Source organism: Theropithecus gelada, chromosome 16 (assembly GCF_003255815.1).
Source record: "Theropithecus gelada isolate Dixy chromosome 16, Tgel_1.0, whole genome shotgun sequence".
Taxonomy (NCBI): Eukaryota; Metazoa; Chordata; class Mammalia; order Primates; family Cercopithecidae; genus Theropithecus; species Theropithecus gelada.
The window spans coordinates 74,038,513-74,062,541 of NC_037684.1; the positions used below are offsets into that span (position 1 = coordinate 74,038,513).

At 51.9% G+C, this 24,029-nt stretch overlaps 1 protein-coding gene across 8 annotated transcripts in view; it reads left to right on the plus strand.

Moving 5' to 3' along the window:
- B9D1 (B9 domain containing 1) overlaps positions 1-24,029 on the plus strand; it is a 43,885-nt gene that overhangs the window by 15,600 nt on the left and 4,256 nt on the right. Inside the window, exons 1-7 of one of the 8 annotated variants that reach the window (XM_025361520.1) lie at positions 1,535-1,746; positions 3,915-3,983; positions 6,675-6,786; positions 18,104-18,200; positions 18,647-18,709; positions 22,198-22,265; positions 22,505-22,603. In XM_025361520.1, coding sequence (XP_025217305.1) covers positions 1,684-1,746; positions 3,915-3,983; positions 6,675-6,786; positions 18,104-18,200; positions 18,647-18,709; positions 22,198-22,265; positions 22,505-22,575 — 543 coding nt within the window. In that variant the 5' untranslated portion in view covers positions 1,535-1,683 and the 3' untranslated portion in view covers positions 22,576-22,603. Of the gene's footprint in view, positions 1-1,533; positions 1,747-3,914; positions 3,984-6,674; positions 6,787-18,103; positions 18,201-18,646; positions 18,710-18,784; positions 19,043-22,197; positions 22,889-24,029 lie in introns of those variants that run through there. The other 7 variants (XM_025361519.1, XM_025361525.1, XM_025361521.1 and 4 more) reach the window with 7 other exon arrangements.

Consider the following 24,029-nt stretch of genomic DNA (forward strand, 5'->3'; position numbering starts at 1 on the left):
AGATGTGTGAACCTGGTTACCCACCGCCCCCCATCCCCTGCTCAAATATCTTTGCTCACCAGGCAGGGGATGGTTCAGTGGGTGCAGGCTGGGCTGAGACTGCTCCTTCTCTCCCTCGTGCAGACGGCTGATGGGACTCCCCTAGTCTGCTCCCAAGCCGGCAGCTGCAGGGTGTGATGACCTGAGGTCCCTGCTTGGAGCCTGGCCTCCCGGGAGTCTACACACCTGTGAATCCCTTCATTTCCTGGATCTGAGATAATGTCTCCAACATCTCCTTTGACATCTGTGCCAACAGATGCTCTTGGGCTGGCCCAGGACAAGACAGAGGCAGTGGGGGTTGTTAGCCTCCGGAGTACTGGGTTTGAATCCTGACTTAGCTACTTACCTGCCTTTGCCATCTGAATCTGTTTCCTCCTCTGTAAAATGGAGATGTCTTCAATTACTCATTTATCAACAAGTTAGCAGTTACCAAGTGCTTACTGTGTGACAGGCCACGGAGATTCAAGACTGTATCTTGACAGATTCGTGGATTCTAGCTAGCAACTCCCCTGAACGCTAGCTGATTGGAGTGCCAGGCGCCGCCCACTGCGGGCCTCAGTTTCCCCAGCTTCAAACTAAAGCGATGGCTTGGATGTAAGGATTCTTTTTTTTTTTCTTTCTTTTTTTGAGACGGAGCCTCGCTCTGTCGCCCAGGCTGGAGTGCAGTGGCGCAATCTCGGCTCACTGCAAGCTCTGTCTCCCGGGTTCACGCCATTCTCCTGCCTCAGCCTCTAGAGTAGCTGGGACTACAGGCGTGCACCACCACGCCTGGCTAAATTTTTTTGTATTTTTAGTAGAGACGGGGTTTCACCGTGTTAGCCAGGATGGTCTCGATCTCCTGACCTCGTGATCCACCCGCCTCGGCCTCCCAAAGTGCTGGGATTACAGGCGTGAGCCACAGCGCCCGGCAGGATGTAAGGATTCTTGAGGTCCCTCCCAAGTTTGTTTAATAACTTTTTCGAGGGCGAGGGTCTCCAAGCCACAAGGGCGCATCCCTTTCACCTGCTTGGACGCTGCTTGGCCCCAGTTGGGGAGCCTGGTCCGAGCACCCGGCTTTCCAGCGTTAGCCGGGACAGCTGTGGTCACGCCGCCGCGCTCCGCAGCACCTCCCTCCGCGTCCTCGCGGTGGGGCCACAGCGACATCTAGTGGCTGAACGCATTTTAAACACTCGGCTTGCTGCGGGCGAGTCGGGGCGCTGCTCCCCAGGACTCAGCTCTCATTTGCCTCCGCGCTTCGGCGGGGAGGTGGAGACGGGCCGAGTCAGAGGGAACACACACTCCCTGAGGGTGCAATTGAGTCGAGCGGTAGGGCTGGCTTTACCCCACAGGTCAGCGCTCCCGTCCCAGGTCTCGGTCATATCTGCCCCAAGGAGCGGTGGAGCCTCGGTGTGGAGCCCCGCCCCCTTGTACCCCGCCCCGCAAAAGCCTCGCCCCCTTATGACGGCGCCTGCTCACTGCGCCTGCGCTTGCCACACAGCCACACCCACACCCACACCCACACACACACGCGCGTGGCCTTCGCGAAGGTGTCGCTGCCAAGAAACGTGTCCTGCGCGCTACGCCGTCTGTTTCTAGGGCAACGCCGGCGTCTCTTAGCAACCGCGCGCGGCCTAGGTGGGTCCCCCCGGAACCCCCAGCCCTGCCATGGCGACCGCGAGTCCTAGCGTCTTTCTACTCATGGTCAACGGGCAGGTGGAGAGCGCCCAGGTGAGCGGCCGTGGACCCCGCTGGGGCCCGTCCCCCAGCGTCCCCCGGGGCCCTTCCCGCAACCCCCCAGGTTGCCCCGTGGCCCCCGGAGAGCCACGTCATTCCTCTGAGCCTCTCGATTAGGCGGGGGAGGGGAGCCAGCATTGGAGGGCTTGGCGCGAGGTTGCCGGGATCCTGAGTCCCGATGGGCAGGAATAGAAGCAGACCTCGAGATGTTGAGCTAGTACCGAGGTCCCAGGCCTGTGGACCCTCGCACGGATCATGCCCACTTGGTTGGATCACTGGCAGAAGCCTCCCAGGGTGTAACGCGAGGAGCCTAGGCTTGGCTGAGTTTCCAGCATTTGCGCCGTGTCCGATGTGGAGCCACTGTCCTACGTTCTGAATCCCTAGATCCTTGGACTCGGGTTCGAATCCAACCATCCAACGATGGTGGTGGCCTGGAATAACCCAAGGAAGGTGTGCCTGCCAGGCCTGAGGGACGCTACTCTCCATCCCCCTACACTTTAGAGGAATCATTTATTGTAAATATAAACCAACGCTCACCAAGTCCTCAATATGTCCCAAAGTTGGTGCTCGGCACTGGTCCATCCTTACAATCTTGCCAGACAGTCACTACTAACACCCCCATTTTACAGCCAGGGAAACATACCAAGGGAACTATTCTGTCTGGAAATTGAACCCACGCCTATCTGACCTCAAAGCTTCACTACACTGTCCTTCCAGGCTGTTGGAGGTGGTGTTTATTATTCTTTTATTATATTATTGTGAGGATTGACTGAGACGGTTTGGGTAAGGCTCTGACAGGGCCTGATGCTTTGTAGGTGTCTCCTGCCTTCCTGTTTCATCAGGGATACTACTCCATGCTCCCACCCTGTCCGCCTCTGCCTTAGCCTAGTGCCTAAGACCGTCTTTCCCCACTCTCCTGTTCTATCCCATGAGGGGCTCTCCGCTGGGCTGAGTCACATGTGTCTGTGCTCTCAGCATCATTGACCCCCCCACACACACATACTCACAGTCACACTGTTCCTCCCTCTTCTGCTCTCAGCACCTCCCTGTCTTCGGGCCTCAGCTCCAGTCTTGCATATGATGGCTTCTCAGACCTTTCTATTCAGCACCATTCCCTTACACCAGTGGTTCTTAACCTTTTTGGCACCAATTGTTTCGTGGAAAACAATTTTTCCATGGACAGGAGGTGGCGAGGGATGGTTTTGGGATGATTTGGGGACATTACATTTATTGTGCACTTTATTTCTATTATTATTACATTGTAAATAATAATGAAATAATTATACAACTCACCATAATGTAGAATCAGTGGGAGCCCTGAGCTTGCTTTCCTGCAACTAGATGGTCCCATCTGGTGTGATGGGAGAGAGTGACAGATCATCATGCATTAGATTCTCATAAGGAACATGCAACCTAGATCCCTCACATGTGCAGTTCACAGTAGGGTTCGCGCTCCTATGGGAATTTAATGCTGCCAGTGATCTGATAAGGAGGTGGAGCTCCCATGGTCATGCGAGCAATGGGGAGCAGCTGTAAGTACAGATGAAGCTTTGCTTGCTCGCCTGCTGCTCACCTCTTGCCCACCTCTTGCTGTGTGGGCCCGTTCCTAACAGGCCACGGACTGGTACCGGTTGGGGATCCCTGCCTTAGACCTTATCTGTGCCCAGCCCTGTGCCAGGCAGTGGGGACACAGAAAGGCATTAAATCTGTGCTCTGCTCATGGTCTAGAGGAACTGACAGACTTAGACACAGGCAATCATTGCTTTTATGGAGGGAAGCACAGGGCTAAGGGAGCCAAGAGGAGACCTTAAACCAGCCTGAGAGTTAGGGCAGGCTCCCTGAAGGGTAAGTTTTGAAGGGTGAGCAAGAGTTTCCCGGGTGAGCAAGAGTTTCCCAGATGAAGAAGTAGGAAGGACAAATCAGACAGAAGGCAGAGCCTGAGCAAAAGCCAGGGGCTGTGGCACTTGGGAGTCTCCCATGGACTCCCGCATCTTGGTCCTCAGCCTCTCCTCTGAACGCCACGTGCACATCTCCAGCTGTCGCTTAGACCCACTCCCAGGTGTCTGACATTCAGAATTCCTCTTGGCTGCACCTGCCTAGCAAATGCATTGGCCTTAGCATGAATACCACCAGTCGACAGAATCTGTCTGTGCTTTTTTCAGTTTCCAGAGTATGATGACCTCTACTGCAAGTACTGCTTTGTGTACGGCCAGGACTGGGCCCCCACAGCGGTAAGCTGGACTCTTGGGCCTCTCTTACTGCCTTCATGACCTTTGGGGTTTCTGAAGGTGTCATACCCTTCCCCTCCCGATTCAGAACCAGTTGAGAGGTAGACACTGAGTTCAGGGGAACCCAAACATGAGTGTTCCTGGTAAAGCGGGAGCAGAGGACATAGCCACGGTTGGACTCCCTGATCCAGCCACCAAGACTGCACTCACACGCCCTACCCTGTGAGCTTGCCTGGAGCAGCAAAGAGCAATGCCTGCAGCAGGAGGCAGGCCCCAGTGAGCCAGCCTGGCTGTGGCTGAGCTGTGGACACTCTGGCCAGTCTGCTCACCATTTGGCCCCTCCTCAGCCAGTGGGGAGGACCTGGAGTCAGAAGACAGAGTAGGAGCTTTCCTTCCAGGACTTTCCAAGGGGTAGCTCGCCTCCACCAGGTGAGGGACTATGGTGACGACTTCAGCCCACTGTGCACTCTGCTGTTTGCAGAGCGCTTGTTTCACCTTCATCACAGTTTAAGAAAAGGAGGCTGGCCGGGCACGGTGGCTCACACCTGTAATCCCAGCACTTTGGGAGGCCGAGACGGGTGGATCACGAGGTCAGGAGATCGAGACCATCCTGGCTAACATGCTGAAACCCCGTCTCTACTAAAAATACAAAAATTAGCTGGGCGTGGTGGTGGGCACCTGTAGTCCCAGCTACACGGGAGGCTGAGGCAGGAGAATGGCGTGAACCCGGGAGGCGGAGCTTGCAGTGAGTGGAGATCGCGCCACTGCACTCCAGCCTGGGCGACAGAGTGAGACTCTGCCTCAAAAAAAAAAAAAGAAAAGAAAAGAAAAGAAAAGGAGGCTGAACTTATTTAAGCCCTCTGAGCCTCAGTTTCCTTGTTTGTACAACTGAGATGATAATCCATCTTTTCCCTTCACTGATTGTCTTCTGGGTGACAATCAGAATGCAGGGGTGAGCAAAGCCAAACCAGAAGCCCCTGCCTTCCCGGAGTGCATGTTCTTGCTGGGGGGTCAGATGATAAGGAGTGCATATTCTAGGATGTTAGTAAGCCAGAAGTGCCAAGGGGAGACCAAGCCAGGAAGTGACAGGGATGAGTGATGAGAGGGAGGCTGCGATCTTGCTAAGGCTGCCAGGGAGGGCCTTGCCGAGAAAGTAACTTTCGAGTAAAGACCTGAAGTGAGGGAACAAGCCATGTGGAAACCTGTAAGAACTGTCCAGGCAGAAAGAGCAGAGAGTGCAAAGGCCCTGGGGCAGGAGCTTGCCAGGCATGTTTGAGGACCGGAAAGGAGGCTGTGTGGCCACTGGAGAGCAAGCCAGCAGGAGAGTGGCTGGAGCTGGAGCAGAGGGGCACCTGGGCAGGTCTTGTAGAACTTAGAAGGTCAGAGTAAAGGACTGTGACCTTTACTCAGAGGGAGATGGGATCCCATTGGAGAGCTTTCAGCAGAGAAGAAAGTGATCTGACTTATATTTTTAGAAGATTCCCTGGCTTCTACGACAAGGATAGACTCGGGGAAAGGGCAAGAGCGGGCAACCCAGTTGGCTCTGAGAGCAGTGGAGATGGGAGAGTAGGGCAGCAGCAGTGGGGTGGCGGGAGGGGCTGGACTGCAAGTATACTCTGAAGATAGAGCCGCTGGCTTCTTCTGATAGATGTGAGGTCTGAGAGAAGGAGCAGTTAGGATTCACAGCAAGGCTTTTAGCCTGAGCACTTAGAAGTGGGCAGCTGCCTTTCAGTGAGAAGAACAGATTGGGGAGAGCTACCTGGAGCTCAGCCTGGTGTGGGTTAAGGTTGAGGCACCCACTGGATATCCAAGAGGAGGTGCTGATCCAGAGTGAAGAGGCGAGGACCAGGCTGGAGGCCTGAATTTGGGAATCGTCGACATCTAGAACACATTGAAAGCCATGAGACGGATGAGATCACCAAGTACAGGTAGACGAGCTGGCCAAAGATGCAGCCTTAGGACGGCAACACTGAGAAGGAACCAGCAAGAGCCACGGAGCAGGGGCCACCCTGTGCGGTGGAGAGACCCAGAAGCCAAGGGAAGACAGTGTATCAAGGAGTAAGCAGCTGCACCAGGTGCCGCCGATGAGTCAAGTAACACGAGGACAGAGAAAGGACCATTGGATCTAGCCATGTTGGTCACAGGCGTTATTGGAGAAAACCCTTTGGTCGAGTGCTGGAGCCAGCAGTCACATTGGAGTGGGGTCACAAAAGAATAGCAGGGGAGGAATTGGAGCCGGTAATTGTGGCAGCTCTTTGAAGCAGTTTTGCTATAAAGGGAGCAGAGAATGGATTGGTGGGTGGAAGCAGCAGCAGAGTTGAAAAAGGACTGTTTTTGATGGAGAAAATACATCTATATTTACCGATGGGGATACTCGGGTGAGGGTGGGGATGCAGGAGAGTGCAAGCACTGCTGGACCATTTCCTTCAGGGGGACAAGAGCTTGGGAACAGATCTAGTGCCCTTGGGCCCAGGAGAGTGGCTGGCCTCCCAGGGTAGTCATGCTACGGCATTGTCATGCTACAGGCTTAAGAGATACTCCATCATCTCTTAGCCCCCTTTGTTTGGAAGTTAGTGTATTGGGAGAAGATAGCTGAGAAAACAGCCCTCCCAACTGCCTGCTGAAGATAAGGGGAGGAGCCGCAGCAGCTTGGCTCTGCTCTGAATCCAGCCGTCTCTGTCACTGTCCCCACAGGGTCTGGAGGAGGGGATCTCACAGATCACGTCCAAGAGCCAAGATGTGCGGCAAGCACTGGTGTGGAACTTCCCCATTGATGTCACCTTTAAAAGCACCAACCCTTATGGCTGTGAGTCTGCAGGGGCCCTGCGGGGTAGGGTGGCAGAGCTTTCACACAGCACCCCCAAGACAGCCTCTGCCTCATCCAGCCCTTGACTGTTCACATTCAGATTGTCACCTGGGCTCCTGAAGCAGCCCTCAACGTTCTCTCTCGCCATCTGTCCCTTTGCCTCCTATTCTTCCTCATCCCCACTCACCCCCTTCATCTGCTACTGGCTGTGCAGCTGGCCTTCTGGAAGCTCAGAGTGCATCAGGGCTAGTGGCCACGCCTGTAAAAGGCAGGCTCCCCACCCTGGCATGCAGGGCTGCGGCTGTCTGGCCTGGAGGCCTGACTCTGTGCCTGCTGACTTCCCATGGCGTGTTGTGTTCCGGCCAGACCCTGGCACTTGCTCCTCCTGTGCTAGTCCCTCAAGTTCCTTCATCTGAGCTTTATTCATGCTGATCCGTCTGTTTGGATACCGTTCCCGCGTCCTGTATCTAACCTCTTTCCCAAGGGCTTCCTGGCTGGCATTGCTTACTTTCTACCTTGGCTGGTGGTTATTAACCATTCTGATCGTTCACTTGCACTTCATAAGTGCCTACTGTGCACAAAGCCTGGGCTTAGTCTCCATGGGGACTGTGAATACTTTCACGGTGTGGACTCATCCGAGCTTCCCAATCATACCCGCTGGAGAGATTTCTCTCCATTTCTTTTCCCATATGAGGAAACTGACACTCAAAAATGACATCATTTGCCTTCTGCTTTACATCTAGTGACCAAGTGTAGATTTTAATTCAGGCCCATCTGATTTCACAGTCTAGGCCTTTCTACTGCACGTGGCCTGGGCCTAGGCTCACCACGGTGTAGAGGGTCTGGAGCAGAAAATGCCTAGTGGTCCTCCTGAGCAGGGAATTCCATCCTGCTGTCATCATCCATGAGCAGGAAGCTGCAATCAACTTCCTAGAACAGTGCAATAGGTACTGTAGGTACTGGACCAGCCTCCTCCTGCCGAGGGCAGGTAGGAGAGGTAAATGAAATACACAAAAGCAAAAACAAAAAGCAACTACCTCAAAGGCATCAGAGAGCTAGCAAAGTAGAAGAGATTTACCAGGCAAGATCCAGGAGAACAGAAATCCAGAGAGGTTACCCCAATCCTGTCTCCTCTGGGAGTGTTTGCTGATTTCAACAGAGGTGATTGAGAGACTGATCAAGACTTTTGACAGCCTCCCTGGGCCCAAGACACAAGAAAAACTGATGTTCAGAGCCTTCCAAGGGGTTGGGAGGAGGGCCTCAGGTAAATCTCTCCAAACTGGGTTAAGACCTCAAAGAGCTGCCCTAGGAATAAGGGAGAGATAGAAGCAGAGCAGCCTCACAGGGCTTTCAGCTCGGCCCCTGATGATTTCAACCTCCTGATTTTTCTATTCAGCTCCAAGATTGTTACAGCCAAGACACCTGACAAAAGCAAATAAGAACTACCTCTTTGGGCTGGGCATGGTGACTCACGCCTGTAATTCCAGCACTTTGGGAGGCTGAGGCAGGCAGATTGCCTGAGCTCAGGAGTTTAAGACCAGCCTGGGTAATATGGTGAAAATCTGTCTCTACTAAAAATATGAAAATTAGCCTGGCACGGGAGTGGGCGCCTGTAATCTTAGCTACTTAGGGGGCTGAGGCAGAAGGATCGCTTGAGCCCAGGAGGTCGAGGCTGCAGTGAGCAGAGATTATGCCACTGCACTCCAGCCTGGGTGACCAAGTGAGACCCTGTCTCAAAAAAAAAAAAAAAAAAAGAAAGAAAGAAAACTCTTTGGAGAAAGATAACATCTCATAGACATGAAATTATTTCTATATATTTTTTCAAATGTAATATCTGGCATATAATAAGGCACACAAGAATCAAGACAACATAAATGATAACCAGCAAACATAAGGCAATAAGGCAACAGAGATAAACAATCTCCAGACACTGAAATTGTCAGATACATTTTTACTATGATCAAAAGAGATAAAACACTGAGAATTATGGCAGAGAACTAGGAATCCTGACTTTTTTTTTTTTTTTTTTTTTTGAGACAGAGTCTCACTCTGTTGCCCAGGCTGGAGTGCAGTGGCAAGACCTCAGCTCACTACAAGCTCCACCTCAGCCTCAGCCTCCCGAGTAGCTGGGACTACAGGCGCCTGCCACCGTGCCCAGCTAATTTTTTTTTTTTTTTTTTTTTTTTTTTGTATTTTTAGTAGAGACGGGTTTTCACTGTGTTAGCCAGGATGGTCTCGATCTCCTGACCTGGTGATCTGGCCGCCTCGGCCTCCCAAAGTGCTGGGATTACAGGCATCAGCCACCACGCCCAGCCGATTTTTTTTTTTTTTTTTTAATTGCAGACAGAGTCTTGCTCTGTCTGTCTGAGTGAAGTGGCGCCATCTCAGCTCATTGCAACCTCTACCTCCCGGATTCAAGCGATTCTCATGCCTCGGCCTCCAGAGTTGCTAGGACTACAGGCACGCACCATCATGTCCGACTAATTTTTTGCATTTTTGGTAGATACGGGGTTTCACCATGTTGGCCAGGCTGGTCTTGAACTCCTGAACTCAGGCAATCCTTCCACCTGGGCCTAAGAAAGTTCTGGTGTTACAGGCTTGAGCCCCATGCCTGGCCCTATTTTTTAAACATTGTAATAGAAATTCTAGAATTGAAAAATATGATAACCAAAAGCAGGAATTCAGCAGATTAAACACAACTGAAGAGATCATTATATACTGAAAGCTAGGTCAAAGGAAAATATCTACAATGAAACCCAAGAATAGAAAATATAGACGAGAAGGTAGGAGACAGAGAATACTGAAAGTCGGCCGTATGGAATTGGCATCCTGGAAGAAGAGAGAGGACAAGATAGAGATAATATTGGAAGGGATAAATCGCTACAATTTTTTTCAAAACTGATGAGAGACATCAAGCCACAAATTCAAGAAGACAAACCTCAAGCAGGATAAATGGAAGAAACCCACCCCTAGGTGCATGATAATAAAACAGTTGAAAACCAAAGACAAAAAGAAAATCTTTTTTTTTTTTTTTTTTGAGACAGAGTCTCGCTCTGTCGCCCAGGCTGTAGTGCAGTAGTGTGATCTCGGCTCACTGCAACCTCTGCCTCTCAGATTCAAGCAATTCTCTGCTTCAGCCTCCCGAGTAGCTGGGATTACAGGTGTCCGCCACCATGTCCGGCTAATTTTTGTGTCTTTAGTAGAGATGGGATTTCACCATCTTGGCCACGCTGGTGTTGAACTCCTGACCTCACCTCAGCCTCCCAAAGTGCTGGGATTACAGGCATGAGCCACCGTGCCTGGCCAAAAAGAAAATCTTGAAAGCAGCTAGATTTGGGTTACACAGATGTATGAATTTGTCAAAATCCATTTAAATCCATAAATCCTTAAGATTTATGTTTCATTATGCATACATTTTATCTCGAAAGAACTGTGAACAAATATTCAGCTCTATTTGCTGACACACATAGTGAACTATTTTGGGAAAGGTGTCCAGAGATCTGTAATTTACTTTGAAATTCCTCACAAGTAGAATGAGTCGACTGAGGCATGGGGAGAGGCAATAAAGCAAGTAGACTCAGCTGTCAGTGGTGATCCGGTAGTGAGTCAGAGCCAGTTCACTGGAACTCTTTTAACTTTTCAGGGGGAGTGGAGTATTTTCTTTGACCACAGTGAACTTAAGCTAGGAACCAATAACAAGGATCATGAGAAAAATCTCCATATGTTTGAAAAATAAGAAAACAACTTCTAAAAATAACCCATATGTCAAAGAAGAAATACTAATGGAATAATGGAATTTTGAATTGAATGATAATAAAAATACTGAGCTATTTAAATTTACAGGGGGCGGTTAAAGTCATGGACAAAAGGAAATTCTGTAATTTTATTTTATTTTTAAATTGTATTTATTTATTTAATATTTTGAGACAGAGTTTTGCTCTTGTTGCCCAGGCTGGAGTGCAATGGTGCGATCTCAGCTCACCACAACCTCCTCCTCCTGGGTTCAACCGATTCTCATGCCTCAGCCTCCTTAGTAGCTGGGATTACAGGCATGAGCCACCACGCCCAGCTAATTTTGTATTTTTAGTAGACACAGGGTTTCTCCATGTTGGTCAGGCTGGTCTCAAACTCCTGACTTCAGGTGATCCGCCCGCCTCGGCCTCCCAAAGTGCTGTGATTACGTAAGCTGCCATGCCTAGCCTTATTTATTTATTTTTTGAAATGAAGTTTTGTTCTTGTTGCCCAGGCTGGAGTGCAATGACACGCGGTCTTGCCTTACTGCAAACTGCCTCCCAGGTTCAAACGATTCTCCTGCCTCACCCTTCCGAGTAGCTGGGATTACAGGCACTCGCCACCATGCCCAGCTAATTTTTTTGTATTTTTATTAGAGACGGGGGTTTCACCATGTTGGCCAGGCTGGCCTCGAACTCCTGACATCAGGTGATACGCCCACCTCAGCCTCCCAAAGTGCTGGGATTACAGACGTGAGACACTGCACCCGACCAATTTTGTAATTTTAAATGCATGTTAGAGAAGAAAATAGGCTGAAAAATTAATGATTTAAGCATCCATCTTAAGATATTAAGATGGATTTAAGCATCCATCTTAAGACATTAAGTGGCTGGGTGCGGTGGCTCACGCCTATAATCCCAGCGTTTTGGAATGCTGAGGTGGGTGGATCACGAGGTCAGGAGTTCAAGACCAGCCTGGCCAACATGGTGAAACACCATCTCTACTAAAATACAAAAAAATTAGCTGGATGTGGTGGTGCGTTCCTGTAGCCCCAGCTACTTGGGAGGCTACGGCAGGGGAATCACTTGAAACCAGGAGGTGGAGATTGCAGCGAGCTGAGATGACATCACTACACTCCAGCCTGGCGACAGAGCAAGACTCCATCTCAAAAAAAAGAAGCTGGTAAAAGAAGGCTGTGGCTCACGCCTGTAATCCCAACGCTTTGGGAGGCCGAGGTGGGTGGATTACCTGAGGTCATGAGTTCGAGACCAGCCTGGCCAACATGGTGAAACCCCATCTCTACTAAAAATATCAAAAATTAGCCAGGCGTAGGCCGGGTGTGGTGGCTCACGCCTGTAATCCCAATACTTTGGGAGGCTGAGGCGGGCAGATCACCTGAGGTTGGGAGTTCGAGATCAACCTGGCCAACGTGGAGAAACCCTGTCTCTACTAAAAATACAAAATTAGCCGGGCGTGGTGGCACATACCTGTAATTCCAGCTACTCGGGAGGCTGAGGCAGGAGAATCACTTGAACCTGGGAGGCAGAGGTTGTGGTGGACCAATATCATGCCATTGCACTCCAGCCTAGCAAAACTCCCTCTCAAAAAAAAAAAAAAAAAATTTGCCAGGCGTGGTGGCGGGCGCTTATAATCCCAGCTACTCGGGAGGCTGAGGCAGGAGAATCGCTTGATCCTGGAGGGTGGAGGTTGCAGTGAGCCGAGATTGCGCCACTTCACTCCAGTCTGGGCAAAAGAGTGAAAGTCAAATCTAAAAAAAAAAAAAAAAAAAAAAAAAATTAGTAAAAGAATAGCAAGTTAAACCCAAAGAAATCAGAAGAATAGAATGAGAAAGAGCAGAAATTAATTCATTAAACAGAAAGCACATTTACAACAGAAGAGATGAAAGAGGCAAAAGTTGGTTTTTAAAACTGAAAACCCCAAGTTAAGACAATGAAAGAGAAAACAGGCTAAGCGTGGTCGCTCACACCTATAATCCTGACACTTTGGGAGGCTGAGGCGGTAGGATTGCTTGAGCCCAGGAGTTTGAGACTAACCTGGGCAACATGGTGAGACCCTGTCTCTACAAAAAATACAAAAATTGGCCAGGCACAGTGGCTCACACCTGTAGTCCCAGCTACGTGGGAGGCTGAGGTGGGAGGATTGCTTGAGCCTAGGAATTTGGTGGTGTAGCGAGCTATGATCATGCTACTGCACTCCAGCCTGGGTGCCAGTGCTAGACCCTATTTCTAAAAAATAAGAAGAAGAAAACAGGACAGAAATGGCAGGAATGAAAAAGGAACATGTTACAGATCTTGCAGACAGTAAAAAGATAAAAAGATATAAAGAACAGCTATTTGCTATCACTTTGGCAAGGTAGATGAAATGGTCAAATTCCTAGAAAAAGATAACTACCAAAACTGCAAAAAAGGAATACGAATCTGAGTAGTCCTATAGCTATTAAATTGAATCTATAATCAAAAATTTCTCAGAAAGTTCCAAGTCCGAATGTCTTCATGACTGAGTTCCACCAGGCATTTAAAGAATGACACCTTCCATGGCAGAAGTGCAAGAAAAAAAAAGAAGAGGAAGTAACAGCAGACTTACACGAACTCCTACAATTAAAAAGATTAAACATCCCCAACTTTTTTAGATCAGGATAGTTTTGATTCCAAAGCCTACTGAGGACATTAAAAAGAAGAAACTCACTCATGAACATAGTTGCAAAACTCCCAAGCAAAATATTCAGAAACTGAATTCAAAACTCAAAAATGAAGTGTTCAGAAACTAGCAAGATAAAAAAAAAAAAAAAAGGATAATATAATACATCATGAGATGTAGGGTTTATTCCAAAAGTACAAAGGTTTTATGACATCTAAAGTTGGCCAGGCACAGTGGCTCATATGGAGGCTGAGGTGGGAAGATTGCTTGAGGCCAGGAGTTTGAGACCAACCTGGGAAACATAGCAAGACCCTGTCTCTAAAAAAAAAAAAAAAAAACTAGCCGGGCGAGGTGGCGGGCGCCTGTAGTCCCAGCTACTCGGGAGGCTGAGGCAGGAGAATGGCGTAAACCCGGGAGGCGGAGCTTGCAGTGAGCTGAGATCCGGCCACAGCACTCCAGCCTGGGCGACAGAGCGAGACTCCGTCTCAAAAAAAAAAAAAAAAAAATCTAAAATTGATCAGTGTCATTCATCACATTAAAAAGAAGAAAAGTCAGAGTCAGGCCGGGCATCGTGGCTCACACCTGTAATCCCAGCACTTTGGGAGGGCAAGGCGGGCAGATCATTTGAGGTCAGGAGTTTGAGCCTGGCCAACATGGTGAACTCCATCTCTACTAAAAATAGAAAATACAAAAATTAGCCAGGTTTGGTGGCGCATGCCTGTAATCCCAGCTACACAGGAAGCTGAGGCAGGAAAGTCGCTTAAACCTGGGAGGCAGAGGTTCCCATGAGCCGAGATTGCACCACTGCACTCCAGCCTGGGCGACAGAGCGAGATTCCATGTCAAAAGAAAAGAAAAGAAAAATCATGATCATCCCCATAAATGAAGAAAACACATGGTAAAATTCAACTCCCATTCATGATAAAAGCTTAGTTAACTAGGAATAGAAGGAAACTTCCCTAACCTGATCCAGATTATCTACGAAAAGCTTAGAGCAAACATCACTTTCACTAGTGAAATGTTGAAAGATTTTTCGGAGATCAGCATGCTTGTTATCACCATCAATGCTGTACAAATAAAGGGTATAAGAATTAGAAAGGAAGAACAAAATATTCATAGACAACATGATTATGTAGAATTTCAAAATAATCTATAGATGAATTGTTAGAATTAATAGATTAGCGTGATTCTGGATATAAGATCAATGTATCTTGACAGAAAGTTGCTTTCTGTGTGCCAACAATAAATAGAAAATGGTATTTTAAAAATATATTCTTGGCTGGGTGCGGTGGCTCAAGCCTGTAATCCCAGCACTTTGGGAGGCCAAGGTGGGCGAATCATGAGGTCAGGAGATCGAGACCATCTTGGCTAACATGGTGAAACCCATCTCTACTAAAAATACAAAAAATTAGCCAGGCATGGTGACGGGCGCCTGTAGTCCCAGCTACTCGGGAGACTGAGGCAGGAGAATGGCATAAACCCGGGAGGCGGAGCTTGCAGTGAGCTGAGATCCGGCCACTGCACTTCAGCCTGGGCGACAGAGCGAGACTCCATCTCAAAAAAAAAAAGCTAATTTTTTGTATTTTTAGTAGAGACGGGGTTTCACCATGTTAGCCAAGATGGTCTCAATCTCCTGACCTCATGATCCGCCCACCTCGGCCTCCCAAAGTGCTGGGATTACAGGCATGAGCCACCGCACCCAGCCAAATATATTCTTTATAATAATATCAAAATATAACTTGTTCTACCAGATAGCAAACTTCAATTATAAAGCACAATACTTAAGATAATGTAATTTTGGGACAAGGAGAGACAGATTCATAGAGATCCCCAAGACTGACTTAAGCACATGTAGACCATCAATTCAGACAAAGGTGGCACTGCAGAGTAGGAGGGGAAAGAGGGTCCTTTCTTTTTTTTTTTTTTTTGAGACAGAGTCTCCCTCTCTTACCCAGGCTGCAGTGCAGTGGCGCGATCTTGGCTCACTGCAACCTCTGCCTCCTGGGTTCAAGCGATTCTGGTGCCTCAGCCTTCCAAGTAGCTGGGATTACAGGCATGTGCCACCATGCCTGGCTAATTTTTGTTTCTGTTTTTGTTTTTCTTTTTCTTTTTGAGGTGGAGTCCTGCTCTGTCTCCCAGGTTGGAATGCAGTGGCACGATCTCAGCTCATTGCAACCTCTGCCTCCTGGGTTCAAGCAGTTCTGCCTCAGCCTCCCGCGTAGCTGGGACTACAGGGACATGTCACCACACCCAGCCAATTTGTGTATTTTTAGTAGAGATGGGGTTTCACCATGTTGGCCAGGCTGGTCTTGAACTTCCATCTTCAGATGATCCACCCGCCTCAGCCTCCCAAAGTGCTGGGATTACAGGCATGAGTCACCGCGCTTGGCCTAATTTTTGTATTTTTAGTAGAGAAGGGGTTTTGCCATGTTGCCCAGGCTGGCCTTGAACTCCTGGCCTCAAGTGATCTGCTACCTCAGCCTCCCAAAGTGTTGGGATTACAGGCATGAGCCACTGCTCCCAGCCTGTTCTTTTTAATAAATGGTGCTGGGACAATTTGATATACATAGGAAAAAACTTCAGCCTGTCCTCATACACACAAGTCCATTTCAGATGGATATGTAGCATAGAGGACTATAGCCATGATATCAGGGGAAGAGAAGATTTTCTGGGAGGACTCCTTAAAGGAGAAGATCAATGACGTTGACTACATTAAAATTAAGGGCTTATGTTCATCCAAAGACATCACTAAAAGTGAAAAGATAAGTACCAGGATACACACACATATACACGCTATAAATCTATAAGAAAAAGGCCAGGCCAGGCAAGGCGACTCACGTCTGTAATCCCTGCACTTACAGGAGGCTGAGGCTGGAAGATCGCTTGAGCCCAAGAGTTTGAGACTAGCCTGGGCAACATAGTAAGACCCCATCTCTACAAAAAATTTAAAAATTAGTCAGGTGTGGTGGCACACGCCTGTAGTCCTAGCTACTTGCGAGGCTGAGGCGGGAGGATCACTTCAGCCCAAGAGGTTGAGGTTGCAGTGAGCCCATGATTGCACCACTGCACTCCAGCCTGAGCAACAGAGCAGGACCCTGTCTCAAAAAACATGTTTTTAATGAAGAAAAAAGAAAAAGACCATCCAGTAGAAAACCGGGCAAGAAACTTGAGTAGGTTCTTCACAAAAGAGAACATCCAAGTGACCAAGAAACAGGTAAAGGTCTCAACCTTATTTCGGTAAGAAAAATTTAAAATGAAGGAAAATGTGATTTAAAGCTCCAGTGAGCTACCACTGTTCACTCACTAGGATGGCCCAAATTTAAAAGATTGGTAATGTCATGTTTTGGTGAGGTGTAGAGGAGCAGGAATCAGATACCACTGCTGGGGGAGTGCTGGCTGATAGGACCATGCTGGCAGTTTGGTGTTACCTTTTGGGAGGGAACATACATGGGCCCTGTGCAGTGTCCTTCTTGGGTGTGTGCGCAACAGAGATGTGTGCACGCACGTACCGAGAGCCTGCACCATGGTGCTCAGCACTGTGTGCGTGGCCCCCACAGGAAGGGCAGCCCACGTGTCCATCAGCACTGGAATGAACGGTCATTGTGGCAGATTCCCACGCAGAATGTTACATGGTATGGAACGTGAACACACCCCTTTACAGGAAACCATTTGAGAAAATCTCATGGACGTAATTTTGGATTAGAGGCTGGGCACAAAAATAAACATACTGTATAATTCCTTTTGTATAAAGTTTCAAAAAAAAATTGGTAAAAGTAAAGATGCATTCTTTGGGATGCATTCTTTGGCAGTGAAGTCTTAAAGAAAAGTAAAGAGGTAGTTTCATAAAATTCAGAATGATGGTTAACTTTGGTGGAAGGTAGTAATGGTAAGGGCACAAACCTCTCCCTCACATTTACTGAGCACTTACTATGCGTTAGGTTCTATTTCGTGTGTTTTGGAGATGACGAAACGGGGCAGAGAGGTTGGCCAACTTGCCTCAGCCGCGGCTGCAGGATCAGAGCCTGGCAGGCTGGTGCCTCACCTGAAACTGGCGAGGTGAAAGCGCCTCATGCACCTCGATGGCAACACGAAGCGGTGTTTCAATGGTGAAAACAACCACACCTATTATAATACCTCTAATATTTTAAAGGAGAATGCCCAGAAGGTTTTTGTTTTCTCTCTGACTTCTCCTAGACACCCCCAAAATGAGCCCCCACCACCCCAGTCCCATGAGCCTGCCTCCACCAGGAAGGGAGCACCCAGAGATCAGAGGCCCTTAGTCAGCCCTGATCATAGCTGGGGCCCTGGGCCCACAATAAGGCCTCGGGAAGTGCCTCCTTGTACACAGAGTGACTGAGTGGGCCCTGACTCCACAGTGGTGAGAAGGGGTATGGGCCAGGCACGGTGGCTCAGCCTGTAATCCCAGCACTTTGGGAGGCCGAGGCGGGCGGATCACGAGGTCAGGAGATCAAGACCATCCTGGTGAACACGGTGAAACCCCGTCTCTACTAAAAAACTACAAAAAAATTAGCCAGGCGTGGTGGCGGGCGCCCGTAGTCCCAGCTACTAGGGAGGCTGAGGCAGGAGAATGGTGTGAACCCGGGAGGCGGTGGAGCTTGCAGTGAGCACCACTGCACTCCAGCCTGGGTGACAGAGCAAGACTCTGTCTCACCAACAACAACAACAAAAAAAGACGGGGTGTGGAGCGCATGCCCAGGCCTCAGTGGAGACATAGGAAGTACCAGGGTGGGCAGAAGTCTTTGGCCGAGTCTGGGTTCCCATGCCTGCTCCTGTTCCCTCTCAAGCCTGCCGCCCCAGGACTTTGAGCTCCATCCTTTGAGCCCCCTCAGCCGGACACACCCTGTTGTCTGCCCTGTACCTCCCCTGTGTGTCTTCACGTGCCCACCCCCTGCCTTGTCCTTCCCAAGGGCCACAGATCGTGCTCAGCGTGTATGGACCAGATGTGTTCGGGAACGATGTGGTTCGAGGCTATGGGGCCGTGCACGTGCCCTTCTCACCTGGCCGGTAGGTCCTCACTCTGACCTGGGCCCTGGGCAGGGCTTGTCCTAGGACAGACTTCACCTCGTTTTCTGTCTTAGGTTCAGGCTGGGAATGCTCTGGGGTCCCCAGGGGCCTGGGCAGCTCAGTCTAGTGGCTGGGGGGGTGTAGCCTGTATTTGGGAGGAGAACCTTTCGGATGGCTGGTGCCAGCCACACACCAGGTGGGGTGGGGAGGTCATGGGCCCCAGAAAAGAAAAGACCCCGAGGGACCCTGTTCTCCATGAGGCTGTCTCCCGGCGCTCAGCACCTGGCCCAGACACAGCGGTGCTCAGCACAGGTTGGATTCATTGGCATTGGCCCTGACTTGGCCCACCCTGCAGCTGCACTGGCCTGATCTGAGTGTTTCTTCTCCCCGGAGGCTCAGAAAGGTCTGTTACTCAGCACGTCTGTCTGCAAAAACATTTGTTTCAGGCACAAAAGGACCATCCCCATGTTTGTCCCAGAATCTACATCTAAACTGCAGAAGTTTACAAGGTGAGTCTTACACCCATAACCCCAGCCCCTCCTTCTGATCTACTGGATGAACGGATGTCCCATTCTACCCCTCAGTTTGTGCCTGGTCGCCTCCTCAGATCTGCAAGCTGCTCCACCCACTGGGGACAAATAGAAACAGGTCCCCTGGGAGTGCTGAGTCACGGGGCTCCCTTGACTCTGCTAGCCCTGTTCTAGCAGCAGGAGGCCGGGCAATTTTAACCTGTGCCCTGTGAAAAATGTGTGTGTCAGATGGAGCAGAGGAAAAACTCTTGTCAGATGGGAAAATACTCATGACATCATGTGACATTAAAAGGTGGGAAACAAGAGGATATAGCAGTATGAGTCAGACACCTTGGAACAGTAATCACGATCAACGGCTTTACATGTGGGAGTCTCTGGCTAGAGCTGACATTTGCGCAGAGGCTTAGTGTGGAGGGAAGAGCCGGGAAGAACACCAGGCACAGGGAACAGTGCCTGCCAGGCTGAGGACAGCATGAGCTTAGCATGCTAGGAGAAGCCAGGATGGCGGTGTGGCCAGGACGGCCGTGTGGCCAGTAAGTGGTAAGCCAGGCAGAATGAGGGAGACATCAGGGAGGCAGGCAGGGACCAGGACACAAGGGCCTGCAGGGAGGGGCCAGGGGATGCCGGGATGCAGCCCCAGCAGGAAGGCCTCTTACTCCTGCCCACATCCAAGTGGGAGCTTAGAGGGCCAGCTGGGCCCTGGCCTTCTGACTCGAGGCCCATTAGCACAGTTGGGCAGCAAGCCTCTGCCGCCCCCCAGCAGATCAGTGAGGCACAAGGGGAACATGGAGGACTCCCTGGGTTCCAGGGCAGCAGCCAGCAAGCAGCCCCTGCGAGCCTGGCCACTACTGGGCGTGAGACCAGGCCAGAGCCCTGCTGGGTGGAGGGACAGCATCATGCCTCAGGGCTGAGAATGCCTCACTGAGCTCTGAGAGCCGTGGAGGGGAGGAACGGCAGGGTCTCCGCTGACCTCAGCCTGAGAATTTGTGTGCCCACTGCCCCAGGAGTCCTTCTGGGAGGCCACCCTGTGGCAAAGGACTTCTTTCCCAGATGACCTGGGCCAGTATCACCTGGAGGTGACAATCCCCATGCCACAGGCTGTCAGGGAGGCAGTGAGACAGTGCCTGTCAGTGGATTGGGAAGGCCTAAGGGATTAGGAACCCACACAGCCATCCGGGCTGGGTTGTTAACCCTGTTCCACCGCCCACAGCTCCAAGGAGGACTTTGGGCCTTCAGGGAACAGCTCGCTGAGGAAAGGGTTTCACAGCCCCTGTGGAGGGGCTCACAACTGGGCAAGGCAGTATGTGCTTGGATTACAAAAATGGGGGAAAGGGTCTATTAGTGAAGGCAGTTTGATTGGCATAATCTTCCCAAATGTGGAGGCTCCTTGCTCAGACTGAGGCCTCGGTCATCCCCACCCCTCTCCCAGCCTCTCCCCACATCCTCCAGCGCTGGCCCAGGGCCTGCCTCAAACACTCTTGACCCCTGTATTCGTTTCCCACGGTGGCTGCTGCAACAAGACACACAAATGTGATGGCTGAAAACAGCAGAAATGTATGTCCTCACAGTGCTGAAGGCCAGAGTTCAAAATCCAGGTCACTGGGCCCAGAAAGGCGCCACCGGGCTGTGCTCCCTCCTTAGGCTCTAGTGGAGACTCTGTTTATTGCCCTTTCAGCTTCTGGGGGGCCCCACCCTTCCTTGGCTTATGGCCTCACCACTCGAGTCCCTGCCTTCACAGTCACAGGGCCACCTCCTCTGTCTCCCTCTCTGATAAGGATACTTGTGATGGCCTTTAGGGTCCACCGGGGTAGTCGCCTCAAGATCCTTAGCCTAATCATATCTGCAAAGTGCACGTGACCCTGTTTCTCAATAAGGTCACGTGCACGGTTTCCCAGGACCAGGATCTGCTGTCTTTGAGGGGCCGCCATTCAGCCTGCTGCAACCCCTCCAGTCTAGTCTTCACACAGCAAGAAAAACGGTGTTCCTAAAACACAATTGGGGTTGCACCCCTCGCCTGCTAGAACCCGCCCGGGCTGTGCCTCTGTCAGGATGAACTTCAACCAGAATGCTGCCAGGCTGGTAGTCGGGCCCTGCCCACGCCATGGCCTCTGCCCACTTGCTTCCCATCCGCCTCAGTTCCTCCAGCCTGAGGGGTCCTTCCCTGCCTCAGGTCCTTGCCTGGAATGCCCTCCCAGAACAGTCTGTCTTGTCTCTCCCACCCCAGCCAGCTAAGCAGACCACCCAGGTGGACCCTAGGAAAGAAATTCAGTGGGAACGGGAGCTCCATGTGAGCGCCGGGCTGGGATCTGCTGGGCACAGTGGGGACGCTCCCAGGCCCCTGTCCTCACACACAGCCTCCTGTGAGGTGGGTGCTATGACAGCCTCGCTCTCCCGAAGGAGACACTGGCGCAGGGGTTGTGGCTGCCCATCCCTTCCCCCTGGGGAGCGCCCGCTGGCTTTCACTCCCTGGCTTCCTCCTTGGGGTTGGGGGCTGGTGGGCAGTGCTCCCTGGCTGTGGTCTCCACAGGCCAACTCTGCAGCAGCCGGGAGCCCCTCCCTGGCCTGGGCCCCTCTGCAGCAGCCCTAGGTGAGCGCTGGTGCCCACCTCAGAGACAGGAGGGCGGTGTGTGGGCTGTTGCGTCGCCACGGTTGCCAGTGATCCTTGGGGGCTGGGTGTGTCCTTGCGGGGGGCCCTGGGAGCTGCGGTGCAGAGGAGGCGCGGCCGCGAGTCCCGGCGGGGCGAAGCCCGCGGCTGCCGGACCCACCCGGCCGGGAATAGTGCTCCTGGTTGTTTCCGGCTCGCGTGGGTGTGTCGGCGGCGGGGCCTGACACCCCCGGCCTCCTGGCCTCCTGCCCGGCCCGACTGGGGTCTGGGGCTAGGGAGGGCACATGCTCAGCCTGGTGGCTGTGGGCCACCCCTGGCAGGGCCTGCAGTGGGTGCCAAGATGGGAAGTGACATGTCCTGGACCCCACACTAGTGGGAGGCAAGGCTGAGGAGGCCAGTTCGGGCCCTTCTGCCCACCCCACAGACTCTCTGGGGTAGGGCCCCCCTTCCAGGAAGGCTGGAGGGTCACACTGTCCCCGCCCCTCCCCCACCTCAGCTGCTGTCACTTTTCTGGGATTTCTGGGGGTTCAGGCAGCACCCCCACCCCAGAATCTCCCTGAGCTCTCATTCCCAGTGAACCAAACCCATGGAAGCCAGAGACGGAAAAGCCTAACCGGCCAGCGGAGGCAGCGTGGCCACAGAGCGCCTGAGGCCTGGCTAGGCTGTGTGACCCCGGTAAGGGACAGCACCACACTGGAGCCCGGCCACCAGGAAGGCTCTGCTTAGGGCCTGACTCCTGGTGGGGGCGGGGTGCAGCTGGAGCAGGAGTGCTGGTTTCTGAACAGAGAGCCCACATCCAGCGTCGTCCAAGGCCAAGAATGCCCAGGTGGGGCCCTGCTCACCTGTGTTCTTCTGTTCCCAGCTGGTTCATGGGGCGGCGACCCGAGTACACAGACCCCAAGGTGGTGGCTCAGGGTGAAGGCCGGGAAGGTAAAGCTCCCTCCCCTCCTCTACCCTCAGCCCCCAGACAGGTTAGAACCTGGGAGTAGATGGGCCCAGGGTTGGGGTGAATGCCGGGGACCTGCCAGGCACATGGGAGCTAGCCCACAAATGTTCCCAGATGAGGGCCTGGTTGGAGCACAGAGGGTTTGTCATGTCTGCCTGTCCTGGCAGCCCCTTTACCTCCCAGTGAGGGGCATGGGTCAGGTGCTGTTGTCCCCATTTTACAGATGAGAACACTGAGGCTGAGAGATTCCCAGATCAACCTGGGTCTGTCTCTGCCCCATCCCAGCCTGACTGATGCTGTCCTTCTGTCCCCAGTGACCCGTGTCCGTTCTCAGGGCTTTGTCACCCTCCTCTTCAACGTGGTGACCAAGGACATGAGGAAGCTGGGCTACGACACTGGGCCTTTGGACACACAGGGTGTGTCGCGGCCCAGCCCACCCCAGGGCTTCCCCCAGTGAAGGCTCCACAGGCTGCAGAGTTTCTGATAATGAAGGGCTGCCTTCCCGGAGTCAGGCGGCTGGCCATCAGCCTGAAGGGCAGCCTGGTGGTGGGAGCTGGGGGCACACAGAATAGTTTTATATAATAAAGTCTCATTTTCAGAGAGCCTAGGCCTGGGGCTGCCTTCTCTCCTGTTTAGCCCCTCCCCCACAGGAGCTGGGAGCTCTTGGGCCTTTCCTGGCCCCACCTCCAGGGCCCTCCCTGTCCCTACCCCTTGTGCCATGGAAGCTGCCAGAAGACCAAACCGTGCAGCAGGATGGCATCTGGGATGGGAGCTTTGACATCACCAGGTTCTGCCACTCACAGCTGTGTGGCCTTTTCTATACCTCAACACATTGTTCCTTGAACTGGGCATGGCACCCTCCTTGGAGGCTTGGGGGTTAAGTAGAATCACCCACTCAGCCATGCTCCTGGCCACCAGCCTCCCTTGGCAAGGAGAGAACCCTGTTATTGGGAGCTGGATGGTGAGGTACCTGGGGGACGGCAGACCCTCAGCCTGCCCACTCCCCTCTCTGCTCCTCCCTACCCACAGTCCAAGGATGGGGGCTGGAAACCTCCTAGAGGTGGGAGGCTGCTGGCTGGGGTCGCAGGAGAGGAAGGTGAGCCCCCTGGCTCAACACCCTGATCTCTGAGGTTGTCCGGGCCCTTCTGGAAGCAGAACCCCTTTAGCATTACTTTGGGGGCCCTGGCCCTGGGCCTCCCTACCTTCCCAAGAACTCCTGCCACCTCACGAGGCAGCCCTGGGCCCTCTCTGTCCTGCCACTGAGCTTTAGGCAGACATGGTGTCCCAGCCTAGATACTGCCCTCAGCGGGATCCAAGAGAAACCACAGGCTCCTGGCACACCCCCACCTCCCAGCCTCGCCCATGTTGCCCTGGACTGTCATGGGCACTTGCCCTGAGACCATCTGGGCTGACCCTCTTCTGCTCTTTGTCTCACGAGCACTCCCGTGCCCTCCCCAGAACTCACTGTGCGTTCTGGAACTCATGGTCTGTTGGCAGCAAAATTCCTGTGATTCCCACCATCTTCTCGGAATAGGAAGTTCCCTCTGCCTTCTGGCCTTACTGAAGCCCGCTCAGTCCCCTGCAGCCCTCTTAAGTGGAATCTTTTTCCTCCCACTCCCCATGTGCAGTGAGCCTAGAGCAGGGGTGTGTCCTTGCCTCTTCCTCAGCCTCCTCACTTGGAACGATCTTCATCTCTACCCCTCACAGCCAGGCATATCTCCTGTTACTGGTGAAGGCACTGCCTCCGA